The sequence below is a fragment of the Erythrolamprus reginae genome, chromosome 7 (assembly GCF_031021105.1).
Source record: "Erythrolamprus reginae isolate rEryReg1 chromosome 7, rEryReg1.hap1, whole genome shotgun sequence".
NCBI classification, from domain to species: domain Eukaryota; kingdom Metazoa; phylum Chordata; class Lepidosauria; order Squamata; family Dipsadidae; genus Erythrolamprus; species Erythrolamprus reginae.
The window spans coordinates 59282563-59301192 of record NC_091956.1 but is presented as its reverse complement, the minus strand read 5'-3'; the positions used below and the strand labels follow the sequence as shown (position 1 = coordinate 59301192).

The 18630-nt window shown below is 37.1% G+C and overlaps 1 protein-coding gene across 1 annotated transcript in view; it reads left to right on the top strand.

The window, feature by feature from the left end:
- The window catches only part of PRDM5 (PR/SET domain 5), a 98365-nt gene extending 85380 nt beyond the window's left edge, over window positions 1-12985 (top strand). The window contains exons 13-15 of the mRNA XM_070756627.1: window positions 266-351; window positions 6464-6568; window positions 12508-12985. Of these exons, the coding sequence (XP_070612728.1) occupies window positions 266-351; window positions 6464-6568; window positions 12508-12672 (356 nt within the window). The 3' untranslated portion in view covers window positions 12673-12985. The remainder of the gene's footprint in view (window positions 1-265; window positions 352-6463; window positions 6569-12507) is intronic.
- Window positions 12986-18630: the final 5645 nt, after the last annotated feature.

Sequence of the window (18630 nt, the reverse complement as noted above, 5' to 3'; positions counted from 1 at the left end):
CCATGCATTTGGCAATCCACTGTTAACAAGACCTTCTTTGTGAGAACAGTGGCCGACAGAAATATCTGTCTTTTGGAAAATGCACATGCTGTTCTACTTTGATGTTCTTTTTCTGCAGGCAATATTGGTCCCAAGTAACAGTTTGAAAACATATAGCAATAATAACTGCAGCTAATTTAGGGCTTAATCACTACCTATTTGGCAATCTTCTGACAAGTCCTATGTATGCCATAAGATATTAACAGACTGATTTTACTGTTTTCAGGTGAACGCCCTTATCAGTGCCCCTACTGTGACAAAGCTTTCAGCAAGAATGATGGGTTAAAAATGCACATCCGCACCCATACAAGAGTAAGTATGTGTATTTAATCATTTTGATAAAGAAAAACTGGGGGAAAGAAAAAGAAAACAATGATTCCAGGCAGATTGAGAACTGAAACATTTAAACTAAGAATGAATTCATAAAACTGCTCTAATTGAGCAAATGTGAGGTCCTTGTTTTATGTAAATACGACACTGCGGAGGTATCAGTACAGTGTTCCCTTGATTTTCGCGGGGGATGCATTCCGAGACTGCCCGCGAAAGTTGAATTTCCACGAAGTAGAGATGCGGAAGTAAATACACTATTTTTGGCTATGAACAGTATCACAAGCCTTCCCTTAACACTTTAAACCCCTAAAGTGCAATTTCCCATTCCCTTAATAACCATTTAGATAATTACTCACCATGTTTATTTATTAAAGTTTATTAAAAAAATATTTATTAAAGTCGGATGAAAGTTTGGCGATGACATATGACATCATCAGGCGGGAAAAACCATGGTATAGGGGGAAAACCCGCAAAGTATTTTTTAATTAATATTCTTGAAAAACCGTGGTATAGACTTTTTGCGAAGTTCAAACCGGCAAAAAACTAAGGAACACTGTATATCTTTTTAAAATTCAGTTTTGTTATCCTGGATGTAGAATACCGGTAATATCATGCCAATTAGATGTGTTGTTTTGTTCATGAATACTGTACATCAGCAGCAGGTTCTCCATTCTCCAGACCTTTGCGCTGCATGCGCATCACAGCCTTTCACGTGTTCACGAGTTTGCTACGCTAACATGTGTGTGTGCCCCCCTTGCAAGATTTTGCTTCTGTGCATGCACAGGAAGCAAAAAAGAAATTTCATGAGGGCACGCTTGCGCATGTGCGATTTCATTGAATTTTTACTTTTAGGCATATGTGGAAGCAAATAATTGCCAAAATGTCATGCGCACAGGCATCTCCTCATGAGATTTTGTTCATGTGCAAGCAGTAAAATAAACCCAAAAATTCAAAAAAAGATGGTACTGTGTGACGGATCAGTGAAGGTAGCACTGGAACCATCACATGTAAATTGTGCAATCTGCGGGGCACTATTGGAACGGAGCTCTGGGGTGTACTGGCAGGAACCCACCACTGCTTTACACATAATTTGGTCTTTCATCCCAACAAGTGATCTATTTTCCCCAATATTTTCAGTGATTTATTGTTTCTATTTCCCAAGCATTTCCTGTGAAATGTCAATCAACCAGACAAGATGGAGTGGCTGTGGGTCTTGCCTCCCAAGGACAATTCCATCTGTCCGTCCATTACCCTGGGGGGGAATCACTGACCCCCTCAGAGAGGGTTCACAACTTGGGCATCCTCCTCGATCCACAGCTAACATTGGAACACCATCTTTCGGCTGTGGCTAGGAGGGCGTTTGCCCAAGTTCGCCTGGTGCATCAGTTGCGGCCCTATTTGTACAGGGAGTCATTGCTCACAGTTGCTCATGCCCTTATCACCTCGAGGTTCGATTACTGCAACGCTCTCTACATGGGGCTACCTTTGAAAAGTGTTTGGAAACTTCAGATCAGGCAGAATGCGGCCACGAGAGCTATCGTGGGGCTTCCTAGATTCGCCCATGTTTCTACAACACTCCGTGGCTTGCACTGGCTGCCAATCAGTTTCCGGTCACAATTCAAAATGTTGGTAATGACCTTTAAAGCCCTTCATGGCATTGGACCAGAATACCTCCGGAACTGCCTTCTACCGCACGAATCCCAGCGGCCGATAAGGTCTTCTCCGGGTCCTGTTGACCAAACAATGTTGTTTGGCGGGCCCCAGGGGAAGAGCCTTCTCTATGGCAGCCTCGGCCCTCTGGAATCAACTCTCCCCGGAGATTAGAACAGCCCCCACCCTCCTTGTCTTTCACAAGTTACTGAAGACCCACCTATATCGCCAGGCATGGCAGAACTAAGACATGTCCCCCAGGCTTTCTTATATTTTATGTTTGTTATATATGTGCTGTATGGTTTTAACAGTTGGGGTTTTTAATAAAATTTTTATTATTAGATTTGTTCCATTGTTATACTGTTTTTATTACTGTTGTGAGCCGCCCCGAGTCTTCGGAGAGGGGCGGCATACAAATCTAATAATAAATTATTATTATTATTATTATTATTATTATTATTATTATTATTATTATTATTCATGGTAGTACTTTTTAAAGGAACATGATTTTTTTATCATAGATTTTTAAATTCAATTCCTGATAGCAGTATAATTTGTTTATAAATCCTTTGAACAGTTGTCATCCTTTCAAATATATCTTTTAAAACTTGGAATATTATCTCTTTGAAATTTCTGACTTCGCTTATGCTATATACATGCTTGTGTGCTAGCCATGCATCCCCGTTAATGGGAGATTCATTTTTTCCTTGAAACAGTCTGTGAAAACAATAATAACTGGAAAACATCTGTGGAATTCAGTTACAGGAACTGCTATAATAACTAATATTATCCAGATTAAATCTAGGAACTGTTTAAATTGTTTAGGCCTTTTTCTGTCATGGTAACAGTATTCAAAACTAATTTCTATCTGCTGCTACACCCTTTTAAATGAGCAAAATTAAATGAAGCAAACCATCAAGAAATATCAGTTTAGGCCATCAAATTAATCTCAATGTGAAAACTGTAAATGAGTAACAATTTGGCCTGGTATCCTACATAATATACTATATACATATTTAAATGCTCATACGACCATCCACAGATGCACATACTCTCTTATGTCATATACTATTCACCATTACACATAAGTTGTGGTATTTTCTACTATATATAAGATCAATAATACTAGGAAATTGTATGGTGGATAGTGCCAGTTTGCACTATTTTCTACTGGGTTACATTTCTATGTCAAATTTTGACCGAAAATTGGAGCAGCAGTTTGAAAAAGCAAAGCTCCATCCTCCAGAAAACAAAGATAAAATAGCAATAGCAATAGCATTTAGACTGACATACCCCTTCACAGTGCTTTACAGTCCTGTATAAGCATATTGCCCCCAGCAATCTGGATCCTCAGTTTACTGATGTTGGGAGGATTGAAGGCTGAGTCAACTTAAACCTGGTTAGATTTGAAGTGCCGAATTGCAGGCAGCAGAAGTGACGTGCACTTCTGCACTTTAGCCATTGTGATTGATTGATTGATTGATTGATTGATTGATTGCATTTGTATGCCGCCCCTCTCTGTAGACTCGGGGCGGCTAACAACGATAAAAACAGCAGGTAACAATCCAATACTAAAACAACTAAAAAACCCTTATTATAAAACCAAACATACGCGCAAACATACCATGCATAAATTGTAATGCCTAGGGGGAAGGAATATCTCAATTCCCCCATGCCTGATGGCAGACGTGGGTTTTAAGGAGCTTACGAAAGGTGAGGAGGGGGGAGCAATTCTAATCTCTGGGGGGAGCTGGTTCCAGAGGGCCGGGGCCGCCACAGAGAAGGCTCTTCCCCTGGGTCCCGTCAAACGACATTGTTTATTTGACAGGACCCGGAGAAAGCCTACTCTGTGGGACCTAACTGGTCGCTGGGTTTCGTGCGGCAGAAGGCGGTCCCAGAGATAATCTGGTCCGTTACCATGAAGGGCTTTATAGGTCATAACCAACACTTTGAATTGTGACCGGAAACTGATTGGCAACCAGGGCAGACTGCGGAGTGTTGGTGTAACATGGGCATATTTGGGGAAGCCCATGATTGCTCTCTTAGATTAAGTGTTGTACCTTATGATTCTTGATGAATGTATCTTTTCTTTCATGTACACTGAGAGCATCTGCAACCAAAGACAAATTCCTTATACGTACAATCATACTTTGCCAATAATAATAATTTAATAATAATTTATTGGATTTGTATGCCGCCCCTCTCCGTAGACTCGGATAAATAATTATCCAAGTCTACGGAGATTAGATTAGATTAGAATAAATAATTCTAATCTAATTATTATAAATAATTCTAATCTAATCTAATCTAATCTAAAGAATTGTAAATTAGAGACAAGAAATTTAAAGAAATCATTAAAGAGGTGTGGGAAGTCTTTTCAAACAATCAACCGTTCCTATGATTTCATGAAACTCTTAGACCCTCTTACTTAACCCTTGGAACTGCTAGGTGGGCAGGTATCGGGAAGGCACACCCTTTGTGGAGGGCTTGGGTATCGAACCTGGGCTGTCATTTTTTCAGCTGACAGTCTCAGCATCATTAACCGCTGAAACATCATCCCCTTATTTACAAGAGTAAGTTAGCTACTGATAATGTACTCTGCAGTCATTATTTTATTGGACTGCAGGATTTTCTCCTACAAATGTTCTTTTGACCCGGTAAATCATTATTGAAAATAAATCTAACCCCATCTTTGAATGACAACACAGGAACCCTAAATTAAATATTTGTGGTGATCAGCAAAATAGCTGTGATTTCCTACACAATGTTTATATTTAGTCATTTTCCGATGTGGAACTAGTTTATTTTCAACTTTCCACTGAACATCACATGCATATAATAAAATGGATTTTCAGAGGGCTTACAAAGAATGTGGTTTTCATAATATACAATGTAAAACAAATTAAGGGTGTGTTGTGAATTCCTGTTTTTCATATGCTGAGACATATACTTTTATAAAAATTACAGGAGGCTGACATGGAATATTTTTTCAATTCATGGTCACACACAAAAGAACTCACTGACGTAAATATTTAAAAGGCGAGGGCCACAAGTTTTCTGATTACAAGCCTTATTATGTTTGTTTCTTAAAATAAAATAAATGTTTTAAACACACAAAAGTAGATAAACATTTCACAGGAAGGCTGACCATGCAAAAGAGTTCTACTTGCAAGACTCCTTGGAAATCCCCGGGTGTAATTTTCATGCTGTGTGTATTAATAGTTCTTTTTATTGTGTGCTTGATGAATTTAAAACAGCATTAGACATCATGGAGTGATTTTTCTCCATGATATCTCAGTTATTATTTGCATAAGGCTATCTGCAGTGTGAAAGACTTTCCACGATTCCTTTTCAGGCAAACACTGATATTTGCCTTTTTAATATGTATTTGAGGAAGGTATTTATGATTCTTAGTCTTATGGTTAAGAAGATTAAAAATGACTTTGATCAAAATGTCGCTGAAATATGTTATAAATCAAGCTTACTAAGATGTCATGTTTTTTAATCGTTTGTAGCAGGGGTTATGAAAAACAGACACAGATCCTTTCCTTTAAAACACTGTTTTTAAAATGCTGGGAAAAATAATACCTCTATATTAAATATATATAAATAATACCTCTCTATATAAATATATATATAAATAATATATAATATATATATATAATAATATATTATATTATATACTCCTCCACTCGAAACAGAATACCCTACGAAAGCAGACTATCAATCCTAGGTCTAGAAAGCTTAGAACTACGTCGCCTAAAACACGATCTAAGTATTGCCCACAAGATCATATGCTGCAACGTTCTACCTGTCAATGACTATTTCAGCTTCAATCGCAACAACACAAGAGCACGCAACAGATTCAAACTTAATATTAACCGCTCCAAACTTGACTGTAAAAAATATGACTTCAGCAACCGAGTTGTTGAAGCTTGGAACTCATTACCTGACTCAGTAGTGTCAACCCCTAACCCCCAACATTTTTCCCTTAGACTATTCACGATTGACCTCTCCAGGTTCCTTAGAGGTCAGTAAGGGGCGTGCATAAGTGCACCAGTGTGCCTTCCGTCCCCTGTCCAATTGTCTCTCCTTATCTCATTTATCTTTTCTTTCTTTCAAATATGTTCACCTTTATATATTTTCTTCTATTCTTTTCTTTACTTATATTATTACATATATTTCTCTTCAATGTGTATTATGTATTTGACAAAATAAATAAATAAAATAAATAAAATATATTAAAGTGGAAGGTGCCAGCCCACAATTTTCCCACCCACTTTCAGTCCATCTTTCAGGAATTATTTTAACTAGCTTTGTTCTGACATATGTCTCTTGGAGCTGAGATATAAAGATGCATGATCCTGTGTGGAATTCTGCTCAGTTAACAGCTTGTGTTCTGCACTGGCTCACTTCCACCCCATCTCTTGTTCTTGTCTTACAGGAAAAGCCTTACCAGTGCGCTGAGTGCAACAAGGCTTTCAGTCAGAAACGGGGCCTGGACGAGCACATGAGGACACACACAGGAGAGAAGCCATTCCAATGTGATGTGGGTTAAGTTTCCTTTTGATAGACTTATGTTTTAATTTACAAATGAATACCAAAGAGATTTCTCTTTAAATTGGGAAATTAAATTCTTAGTTGTAAAGCATTAGGACTTTCTTCTGCTAAATATTGTAGCGTTTGCAAAATAGCACAAGCACTTAAACTTATATACCAGTAGGTTTGTGCTTCATAGCCCTCTCTAAGTGGTTTATAGAGTCATCATGTTGCTCCCAACAATCTTTGATCATCATTTTACCCACTTCAGAAGGATGGAAGGCTGAGTCAACCTTAAGCCTGGTGAGATTCGATCTGCCAAACGGCTGGCAGCCGGCGATCAGCAGAAGTAGCCTGCAGTACTGCACTCTAAGTACTGCAGCACTGTGGCTCATATTATCTACAACACTCCGTGGCCTGCATTGCCTGCCGATCAGTTTCTGGTCACAATTCAAAGTGTTGGTTATGACCTTTAAAGCCCTACATGGCATTGGACCAGAGTACCTCCGGAACCGCCTGCTACCGCACTAATCCCAGCGACTGATAAGGTCCCACAGAGTTGGCCTTCTCCGGGTCTCATCAACTAAACAATGTCGATGGCGGGCCCCAGGAGAAGAGCCTTCTCTGTGGCGGCCCCGGCCCTCTGGAATCAACTCCCCCTGGAGATTAGAACTGCTCCCACCCTCCTTGTCTTCCGTAAACTACTCAAAACCTACCTATACCACCAGGCATGGGGGATTTGAGAAATCTTTTCCCCAGGCTCTTTATAATTTATGTTTGGTATGTATGTGTTGACTGGTTTTAATATGATAGGGTTTTAGTTATTTCTTTTAATATTAGATTTGTGCCACTATAATATTGTTTTTATCGTTGTTGTGAGCCGCCCTGAGTCTTTGGAGAGGGGCAGCATACAAATCTAATAAATTATTATTATTATTATTATTATTATTTTATTATTATTATATTGTTCCATAAACTTTGCAGTCCTTTTTTGATCAGCTAATTCAGCATTAAGAGGTTAATTATGTTAGCTCAAGGATTATTTTTGTTATGCTACAGACAGTCTTCTATGTACAGTATACTTATTTTATGGCAATCTTCCCTAAAATATTGTTTATGCCATACTAAATGCAATTTGGATAGTTTAGTTTATTTGAAACAGATCTCGCTTTGTATTGAATATATGTTCCAGTATGAGTTGGATGAATCTGAACAGATAGTTATTATTTTGAAATTATTAGTAATTATTACTATTTTGCAATAGTTATGAAATATACTGCTCAAAAAAATAAAGGGAACACTCAAATAACACATCCCAGATCTGAATTAATGAAATATTCTCATTGAATATTTCATTTGCACAACTATTCCATTTGCACAGCAGCATGTGAAATTGATTGTCAATCAGTGTTGCTTCCTAAGTGGACTGTTTGATTTCACAGAAGTTTGATTTACTTGAAGTTTTATTCTGTTTTTAAAGTGTTCCCTTTATTTTTTTGAGCAGTGTATATTCTAGTATTCTTGTGTTTGTCCATTCAGAACATTTATTGGTTCTTGTTGACCTTGCTCCCAGTGTGTACAGGGCTGAAATTGTATAACTTAATTGAAAGAACTTGAGCATCTACATCTAACCCTATTCTTATCAGCTGTTTTGTCAGATATTTAGAAATATTTTAAAACTTGAATAAAAACTCATTCATTCTCAAATAAAGGTTCATATCATTTTCATATCTATTTATATTTTATATAATATATTTTATATTTTACATGTGTGTGTATGCTGTTTTTAATTGATAATCTTGAAGCAAAAAATAATAGTATTCTTGATGTTTTACAAATACTATGATGGCTCGTGTGATTAGGATAATTGTTGAGAGAGAGAGAGAGAGAGAGAATATGTACCCTGTTTTCCCCAAAATAAGATGTACCCCAAAAGTAAGGCATGTCAGAGGTTTTCCAGAATTTGCTAATATAAGGCACCCCCCGAAAATAAGGCATAGTCAAGTTTACATACGGTACGGTGGAAAAACATACGGTACCATTCAAAGCTGTTCATAGCGGTACCGTAATAATGTGGCGTCCCCTGCTGGCCCCTTCCATCACTTTGTACCGTCCAGTACAGCAGACTCAGTCTGCTGCTGTCTCACCGCCTTTACAGTCTCCACTACAGTGCGTAGACTGTAGTTCCTCTGGTGACCAGAAGCTGCAGTAGCGGGAGTATACTGTTGTACCATATAAGTGCCGTCATTTGTGTTTATGGGTGCCATACTGAGAGGTACCGTACCATAATCAGTGTACCGTACGGTACACTTTCTTTGGGGGTGTCAGCTTTTCTGACTGTGAATTTGAGAAATATAAGGCACCACCCGAAAATAAGACGTAGCACAACTTTTGGAGCAAAAATTAATATAAGACAGTGTCTTATTTTCGGGGAAACACGGTATGTATGCATTTATAAAAACCAATCAATTTTCAAAAAAATTCAATGAACGGTACACATATAAAGGGGAAGGCTTTGCTTCTACATCCTGTTCAGTTCTTACTTTCTGAGGAACACATTTTGCCTTTCTCAAAAGCACTCAGAGTGTGGAATTAAATGTACATAAATACATTTTATACCATTAATTGCCTGCTTTTTTATGTTAGAATAGAGCTGAAAAACTGGATCTCAAGTCTGTCAAAATCTTGCACATGAGTTAAAGAAAGTCATTACAAAGTACTGTAGCTCACAAGCTTTTACTAGTATTATTATTCGTTATTTATTTTTATTTATTTGTTTGTTTTATCCAATACCCAATAATACACAATAATAATAGAGGATATATACGAGTAGAATGTATCAAAAAGAGTATAGAAGAGAAATATAGGAGTAAAATATAACTAGAGAGAATAGCAGAAAAAATAAGAGATAAAAAAAATAGAAGAGATAGAAGAGATATAATGGATAGAGGAGATAGAAGAGAAGATATAGGAGATATAGGAGAGACTATAGGACAGGGGACGGTAGGCATTCTGGTGCATTTATGTACGCCACTTGATATAAATATAAATAAATCTCCATGAAATACTCTTATCAAAGAAAATATTTTGAATTTGTGTTTGCACAACATGTTTAAGGGGTCAAGAAAGGAAAGATAAGCCTCTCAGAGAAACTTCAAGGAGATATTGGGCTCAGTTGGGTACTTTGAAGATACTAGCTTTAACCGAAAGAGGCTAATCCCATAGAGTTAAATTAATTCAAGCTAGTCAGGGAGTGGCTGACTGGGGTTTACAAACCTTTATCCAAATAAGAGACATCTGCCGAATCTTCTTCTTTTATCAAACCAATGAAATGCAAGGTCTACTACTTTTACATTATACAGTGATCCCTCGATTTGCGCGTTCTCGATTAGCGCGAAACGCTGCAACGCGGTTTTTCAAAAAATATTAATTAAAAAATAAGTCCGCGTTTTTTTTCCTACACCACGGTTTTTCCCGCCCGATGACGTCATACTGATTGCTGATTGGCCAAAATCAGCAAAAGGAGGGAGGGTTGCCATTGCCATTGCCGCCAGCGCTGCCCCAAGAAAGCCGGTGAGAGGAAGGAAGGAGGGAAGGAGGGAGGGAGAGAAGGGAAGGAGGGAAGGAGGGAGGGTTGCCATTGCCATTGCCGCCAGCGCTGCCCTGTGGGTAGCGGCGAGGAGCCCGGAAAAATCACCATTGCATTGCCAGCCTCCGAACTTGCGTCGCTCCACCTTCTGCGCATGTGCGGCCATGGAACAAAGGGCACGCATGCGCAGATGGTGTTTTTACTTCCGCATCCAGTATAACGTGGAAATCGGTTAGCGCGGGAGGTCTTGGAACGTAACCCCCGCGGTAACCGAGGGATCACTGTATCTGCATAGGACATCACAATGCACACATGAAGTAGTGGAATTTACACTGCTCCAACTCTGGGTTTATCACAACCACCTCCACCCACTACATGTTTCTGGCCAAATCAGTGCAAATGGCCTATCAGAAGGGTTTCCTTAAGGTAATGACTAAGAATATTTTTCACAAAACATATTTTTCGAATATAAATCATAATTCACAGAACAACCAGTCATAATTCATGCCTTCCAGACTTCTATTCTGATTAAAGTTGCCACCCAGCAAGGAAACTGCTGTTAAAATATGATAAAATGCACTGTTAATTTATTTAATGACAATAATATACCAGCACATAAAATAAAATAGGCATTTGATTTGTTCTTTGAAATAAGCTGATTTATCAACCTTCGTTTTCAGATTATTTTTAAAATCTATGTCATTTCCTTAAATAATTTTTGTAGAAGTTAGTGTCCATAATTGCATGTTTGAAGACTAAACATGCCAGGGATATATATATATTTGGAAAAATGCTTGGGAGATTGCATCATGTATTGGTTTTTTAAAACTTGTTTTCTTCTGATTGAGCAGGAAATTACTGCCAAGATATGTCCATGAAAAAGCCTTGTAAAAAGTCCTTTACTAGAATTTTAGAAAATATTTTGAACATAATATATTTCCTATTTTCCTTACTTTGACTAATCTAAGGATAATGTAATACTATTAATTCTTAAATACAGTTATGATCACTTAAATTACTAAATCTTTTAGGCCCATGATCTGCTCGATATTTTGTAAAAGTCATCATAATAGTGATAAAGTAAATATTGTCTTTTTAATGGTGAACTGTTTATTTTTTGAATGTATATTTGTTTGGCAATGGATTATCTTGTATAATGCAATGTAATTAAGTCACATGAATTTGTAAAAGTTGCAATTTGCACCAGTTTAACTAGCAATCCTTAAATGATTATGGGAAAGAAAACAATTTAAAATGTCTAATTTCTCAAATGACATAGAAGATGACATAGAAGATGGTTGTTTGGTGGCGCAGCAGGTAGAGTGCTATACAGCAGGCCACTGAAGCTCACTAGATCTGTAGGTCAGCGGTTCAAATCTCATCACTGGCTCAAGGTTGACTCACCCTTCTATCCTTCCGAGGTGGGTAAAATGAGGACCCGGATTGTGGGGGCAATATGCTGGCTCTGTTAAAAAGTGCTATTGCTAACATGTTGTAAGCCGCCCGGAGTCTAAGCAGAAGGGCAGCATAAAAATAAAAATAAAATAAAAATAAATATTCAAGATTATTCATAATATTCGGTATTAGGAGACCTATACAGTGGTACCTCAAGATACGAACCCCTCGTCTTACGAACAACTTGTAATACGAACCCGGGGTTCAGAAAAATTTTGCCTCTTCTTACGAACTTTTTTCGAGTTACGAACCGGCGTTTGGAGACTGCTGGGAAGCCGCGCGGCTGTTTTAAAAGGTGACAGCCGGGCGGCGGGGCTTCCCAGAAGCCTCCCGAACGCCAGTTCATAACTCGAACAAAGTTCGTAAGAAGAGGCAAAAATTTTCTGAACCCCGGGTTCAGTTTGGGAGGTTGCTGGGAAGCCCCCCAGCCCGGCTGTCACCTTTTAAAACAGCCGCGCCGCTTCCCAGCTGTCTCCCGAAGCCGAACGCCAAAGCCGAACTTCCGCGTTCGGCTTCAGGAGACAGCTGGGAAGCGGCGCGGCTGTTTTAAAAGGTCGCGGCCGGCCTGGGGGGCTTGCCAGCACCCCCCGAACCCCGAACCCAGGTTCGGGGGGGTGCTGGGAAGCCCCCCAGGCCGGCTGTCACCTTTTAAAACAGCCGCACGGCTTCCCAGCAGTCGCCAAAAGCTGTTTTTTTGCGGGGGGGGGGTTTGGTTGCACGGATTAATTGACTTTACATTGTTTCCTATGGGAAACAATGTTTCGTCTTACGAACCTTTCGTCTTACGAACCTCCTCCTTGCACCAATTAAGTTCGTATCATGAGGTATTAGTGTATATGAATTGTTTAAAATGGTCTGTAGACAATTAATGGCTTTGTTTTTGATTATTATTATTTGCCTTTTAGGTTTGCGATTTGTCATTCAGCCTCAAGAAAATGCTGATCCGGCACAAGTTGACTCACAATCCCAATCGGCCCATGGCTGAATGCCAGCTATGCCACAAAAAGTTTACAAGAAATGACTACCTCAAAGTACACATGGAAAATGTCCATGGGGAAACTGACAGTTAATTTTGACTTTAACAAGAAAGTGTGTAGTGTTTCCATTGGCTGCTTCTAACTCCAGAGTTCAGTCAGATGAGTAAATACACAATACAGACTGTATATTTTAAAAAGTGTTCATGTAGACACTTCTTTCCTTGGGTTTTCCATTCAAAGTAAAAGTGTTATATGATCCATAGAGTAGATCAATAATTCATGTCACGGTGAATCAAAACATTATTTTTAATTGGAAACTTTATTACCAAACTATGTTATAATTCTGTCATAATTAATATTTTTCTCTATTTACATATAATAAAACTTTAATTCAGTTACAGGCATATGGGATTAGAGTAATATCAATTACTTACAATATGTAACATTTAGCTACATTTCTAAATAAAATTAATTTTTAACTATACATGCAGGGAAGGAATGGTATAGCTTTGATGTTTATTGTTAAGTAAAGAAGAGTATTTCCCATGATCTCATCCATTCCAACAAGTGTTTATTGAAAGTATAGGGTTTTCAGCATGACATAGTTTTTGAAAGAGGATAAACAACTTAAGGTTAGGACAAATATCGTCTGCATACCTGAAGTGGGTTCCTACCCATCCAATCTGGTGTGCCGCTCTAGTAGTGGCCTGCCAATTGCACAATTTTGGCACGACAACTCAGTGCTGTCTTTGCTGGCCCATGTGCACCGCCATCTTTTTTTCTAATTTTCGGTGATTTTTCAGCTTTCTGGGCCTGCGCAGAAGCATTCTTAATTAGAGGTACCACTGTATCCCAAAGCAGTAAAATATGGCAATTGGTCCACAAATTCTGATGCACATCTGCTAATTCCTATAAACTTTTTCAGAACTGGATGCTAATGAAAACTGAATAATTCCCTATTTAATCTCCATAATAAAGAAATATGTATTGGTTGTAGCATTAAGTCTCATTTTACTATCATTATTGTTGTAATTAGTAATTTGCTTTCTATAAATGGGTATTGATGTATTATCTAGTCTGGGGAAAAATATTTGATATGGAAAATGAACTGGAATTTGGTTTTATTGATGGAGGGAAAAAAAGAAAATGGGTCCATTTTAAGATGAGTAATTCACTTAGACTTATATATGTGTATGTATATATATATATAACTTTATATAATACATATATTCTAAATTTCCCAGAATTTTCAAGAGTTACAAGATTACCTTAATTATGAGGAGACCCCAAGTCAATAAGGTATAAGATGTTAACTGGTGTGTTGTATTGGTAAAAAAATGTAACAGACGTTGTCTATATTTCTTTTCTTGTTTCATCTCTTATTGTACCAAATATGTGTCCTAAAGGTTTAATGCTATTAGCTGATATTTTCACTGAAGAATCTTTGTTTATACCAAATTCTAGTTCCTAAATATAGGAGCCACTCTTGTCTCCTCATTCCTGACTCCATCATAATCTGGATAAAATTATATGAGGCATTATTTCAGCACAATCCCGTTCAGTCTAGAACTCATCTCTTAATGTTGTTATCCATAGTAACCTCTTATTGAAATGTTCTATTTATTCTTCTTTATGCATTATGGAGAAGTTTTATCAATGAATTGTTGCACTTATTTATCCAATTATATTGATTGTTTTAGTTTTTTCTGTAAATGAAGTACACCAATATAAAATGGACAAAAGATATATTAAAGCTACTGTTTATACATAGAAGTAATTTGAGATTCCCTGCTTTTTCAGCCCAGCTTTGAGATCTTCAGGAATGAACTGGCTTTTACCAGTACACATGGGATTACTACTTTGAAAAACTGATAGCAGCTGACTTGATTCAACAACTTCATTTAAATTTAGCAGATATCAATAATAAGTAAATTACTTGGCTCTGTGGCTTTGAAACAAACAAAGCCAACTGGATTGTTCAATTATAAGCAGAGATGAGCTACCAAAATTTTTACTACCACACTGTGGGCATGGCTTATGCATTTTTTATTTTTATTTTTTGAAAAAAGTTTTATTAAATATCTTCATTAAAAATACACGACAAGGGACAGCATAATGACAATATGTACACATAAGACAAATATGAAAAAGAAGGGAAAGGGAAAAGAAGATAAGAAAAAGAAAAAAAATAAAGCATCCTGCTTTATACATAACATATTTGGTATTATTTACAATTGGCACTACTCGAAGAGTAGTGTAATTTATGTGCAGCTTACATCTAATTTACAAAGGAAAATCTTCCTTTTAACAATTGTTATACATTTAATACATAAATACAATCTTATAATTTCCTTATCATTATATCAATCATATATCCTTTTTTCTTCAATGGTATAATGGTGCTATAATTTGTTAATATTTGTTGATGATAATTAAATTTATTGTCTCTAAATTTGGATTTGGGGTTCCTAATTTCTTTTAATTTTTATTTTATTTTATTTTATTTTAATTTATTTTTTGCAACCCAGATATACCATCTATCCCAGCTTTTGTGAAAGTCCTCCATGTCCTTATCCTGTAGTTCGCTTATGCATTTTGTTTCAACATATTTCAGTGCAAATTGAGTACTCTGAGGTGGAGCTCCATTTTCACTATCCCACTACGTACCTCCCCCTCCCCAACTGGGCAGTAGCCCACCCCTGATTATCTACTATATAAAGTGTATGTACACACACGCACGCACAGCTCTTCTAAAATTATACACATTCAACCTCATTTACTGCGATAGGAAAAAGAGCCGAGAGGGGAAAAGAGAAAAAAAAAAATCAAAATTTTGCTACCGGTACTGTGCACCTGATCAAAATTTTGTAACTTTAAAAAAAAATATCCCCAAAGAAGACTGTGAATTCACGTTGTTTTTACTGAGTATCGGTGAATATTTAAAACAGCACAATGAAAAGATACTGTTTTTCCCAAGAATTATGTGAAGCAGTAATAGACAAAGAAGCCATACTATTTCCGAAGAATCTTGTTCATAGAATAAAAGAACAAAACATAAACCAAAACCTCATGTTTTTAAACCCCACCCCTCACCTTAACATTTACTTTCCTATTCCAAACTATTAATTTTTTCGATCATGTTTATACTGTTCAAAACATTTTAAAACTCTGGGATGAATTGTTCTTTCCAGCTCCAGTTCATGGCTTTGATCCTCAATGAATTACTTGCAACGTTCTCAAGGAATTTTTGAAGTCAGTGACATTTTGAAGTCAGTAGTGAAGTGCCCATGGCATTTTGAAGGCCAATTACATATGATTCGCAGTACGCAAGAATTTTCCACCTTTGCATCTACTGATGACATTCTTGGATTTCAGATGAAGGATGTGGCTCAATGTTAAACTGCAGGAAGAACGTTGCTTGCCTTGTAGATTTTCTGTACAAAGTGTTATGGTAACCTTGTGCAGATACAAAAGCTTGTTTATAAATGTTAACATAATCCAGTTTGGAAATAGTTGGTCAACCATCCCTAAGGGTCAATTATCTAGAGTCAACATCTATCTACAGTGATACCTCATCTTACAAACGCCTCGTCATACAAACTTTTTGAGATACAAACCCGGGATTTAAGATTTTTTTGCCTCTTCTTACAAACTATTTTCACCTTACAAACCCACCATCACCGCTGGGATGCCCCGCATCCGGACTTCCATTGCCAGCGAAGCACCCGTTTTTGCACTGCTGGGATTCCCCTGAGGCTCCCCTCCATGGGAAACCCCACCTCTGGACTTCCATTGCCAGTGAAGTGCTTGTTTTTGTGATGCTGGGATTCTACTGCAGCATCGCAAAAACACAGAAGTCCGGAGGTGGGGTTTCCTATGGAGGGGAACCTCAGGAGAATCCCAGCAGCGCAAAAATGGGCGCTTCGGCTGGCAAAAGGGGTGAATTTTGGGCTTGCACGCATTAATTGCTTTTCCATTGATTCCTATGGGAAACATTGTTTCGTCTTACAAACTTTTCACCTTAAGAACCTCATCCCAGAACCGATTAAATTTGTAAGACAAGGTATCACTGTATTTCTATTTTTTTTAAAAAAACCAGTATTTACTGAATGTAAAACCCCCAAATTTATTTTATTTTTTATTTTAATTGGACTTGTATGCCCCCCCTCTCCGTGGATTGTTAAATTTTGTATTAATATGAAATGTTTTTATTTTGTATTAATATTTTGTTTGTTTGTTTTTATACGTTGCCCTTCTCGCCGAGTCAGAGTGGCTCACAAGGGTAAAAAATAGAGACAATAAAGAGTAAATATAATTGAAACTTTTAAAAATGCATAAAACCAAATGAAATGAAACAATGAAAACAAACTATCATTCGTCTTCCATTCTAATGGCATGACCAAGGCTGTTGCTCACAGTCCCCAGACCTGCCGGCATAGATGTGTTTTTAATGTCTTTCAAAAGGCAAGGAGAGTGGGGGCGGTGTGAATCTCTGGAGGGAGTTGGTTCCAGAGGATTGGGGCCACAACAGAGAAAGCTCTGTCCTATGTATCCGCTAGTCGGCATTGTTTGATGAGATATGTTTTGATTTTATACTAATATGATTGTTTTCATCTTAATAAAATTCAGCCCCTAGAGTAACTTGATAAAATGGATGCACAAACAAATGAATAAGATTAACATTTCTATAGTACAAGACGGATTTAGAAGTATGATAGCCTTTAATGGTCTTTAATGGTGTGTTTTTGTTCTCCAAACTTTATTGCAATTTGTAAAGAACACCAAAGAATAGGTGATGTTTAAATGCATCTTGAAAAATGAATTTTGCCCTTTTTTAAAAAAAAGTTGATTTTCCCATAGATTTATGATCTTTAAAATATTAAATTCATAAAAGTGAATAAATACACTTTGGGTTGAGTTAGACTACTCATGTATCATAATGTCCAGTTTATCATTATCTAAACTGTAAGGAAATACATATTCCACTATTCAATCTCTGTGTTTTTAAAATAATGCTGGATATTGATAATATTGTCCCCAGTCAAGATTTGTCTGAGAAGTCAAGGATACTTTGGCATAAGCAACATTTAATATATCTTGCAGCAGAAAATACTAAATTAACAATACTAAATTATTATGTGTTTCAGAATTCACATGCAGAAAAAAAGCAAAACTGGAACAATTAAGTCAAGAAGTACTGAATGATAGTTGACTTAAAATGTCACTTTCTCTGTGTCTTGTTAGTTCTGCTTGTTTGGCATCTATCTTTCAGGCAATTAAAGTTATGCTTAACCCTTGGGTTTCTACTTAGGTTACAAAACAGTGAGATTACCTTCGCATGACATGTATTCTATCATCACCTTCCAATGACAAAAGAAATTGGGCAGAAAACCCAGCAATCCAAAATAATATAGGCTGGCCAGATACTCCCTGTTTTGCCATGAGTTCTCTCTCAAGTAGATGAATAGCAGAATAGGTATTCTTATACTTCCAAATCTAAGTCTGACAGGAGATTAATTAGTTTAACCAAAATTAATTAGTTTAGACCAAAAGCCAGGCTGGAGAAAAGGACTGCAGAATATAAAAAATTGTATGGCCCAATGTCTGTTGTGCTTTGCCAAAGCTGTGAAAACTTGGCTCATACCCTGAAATGATTTACTTCCCTATACAGTAGTTTATTCCTGCTTCCAACCCCCCCCCCATTGTTTTGTTCCTCAATGGACAGCTTTATCTATTTTGAATTTTATTACTTCTGTGGTTTATGTTTTAATCCTAATTTACTAAAGTTTCTCCATTAATTAAAGCAGAATAAAATAGATTACTAGAGTACAACCTGAATGTTTGAAGAAATGGCGAACATAAGTGAACAACCAAATAAACCATTTTAATCACATATACTTTGGTAAAGATTTATTCAACAGTTAGGTACATTATCAAGTAGTGGCACATCATCAGAGATGATATCTTAAAATATGGACATCAAGGAGAAATCTAAATATGTCAGAACTTAAATCCTCCCCCATGATGATGTGTTGAATTGATGATCAATTG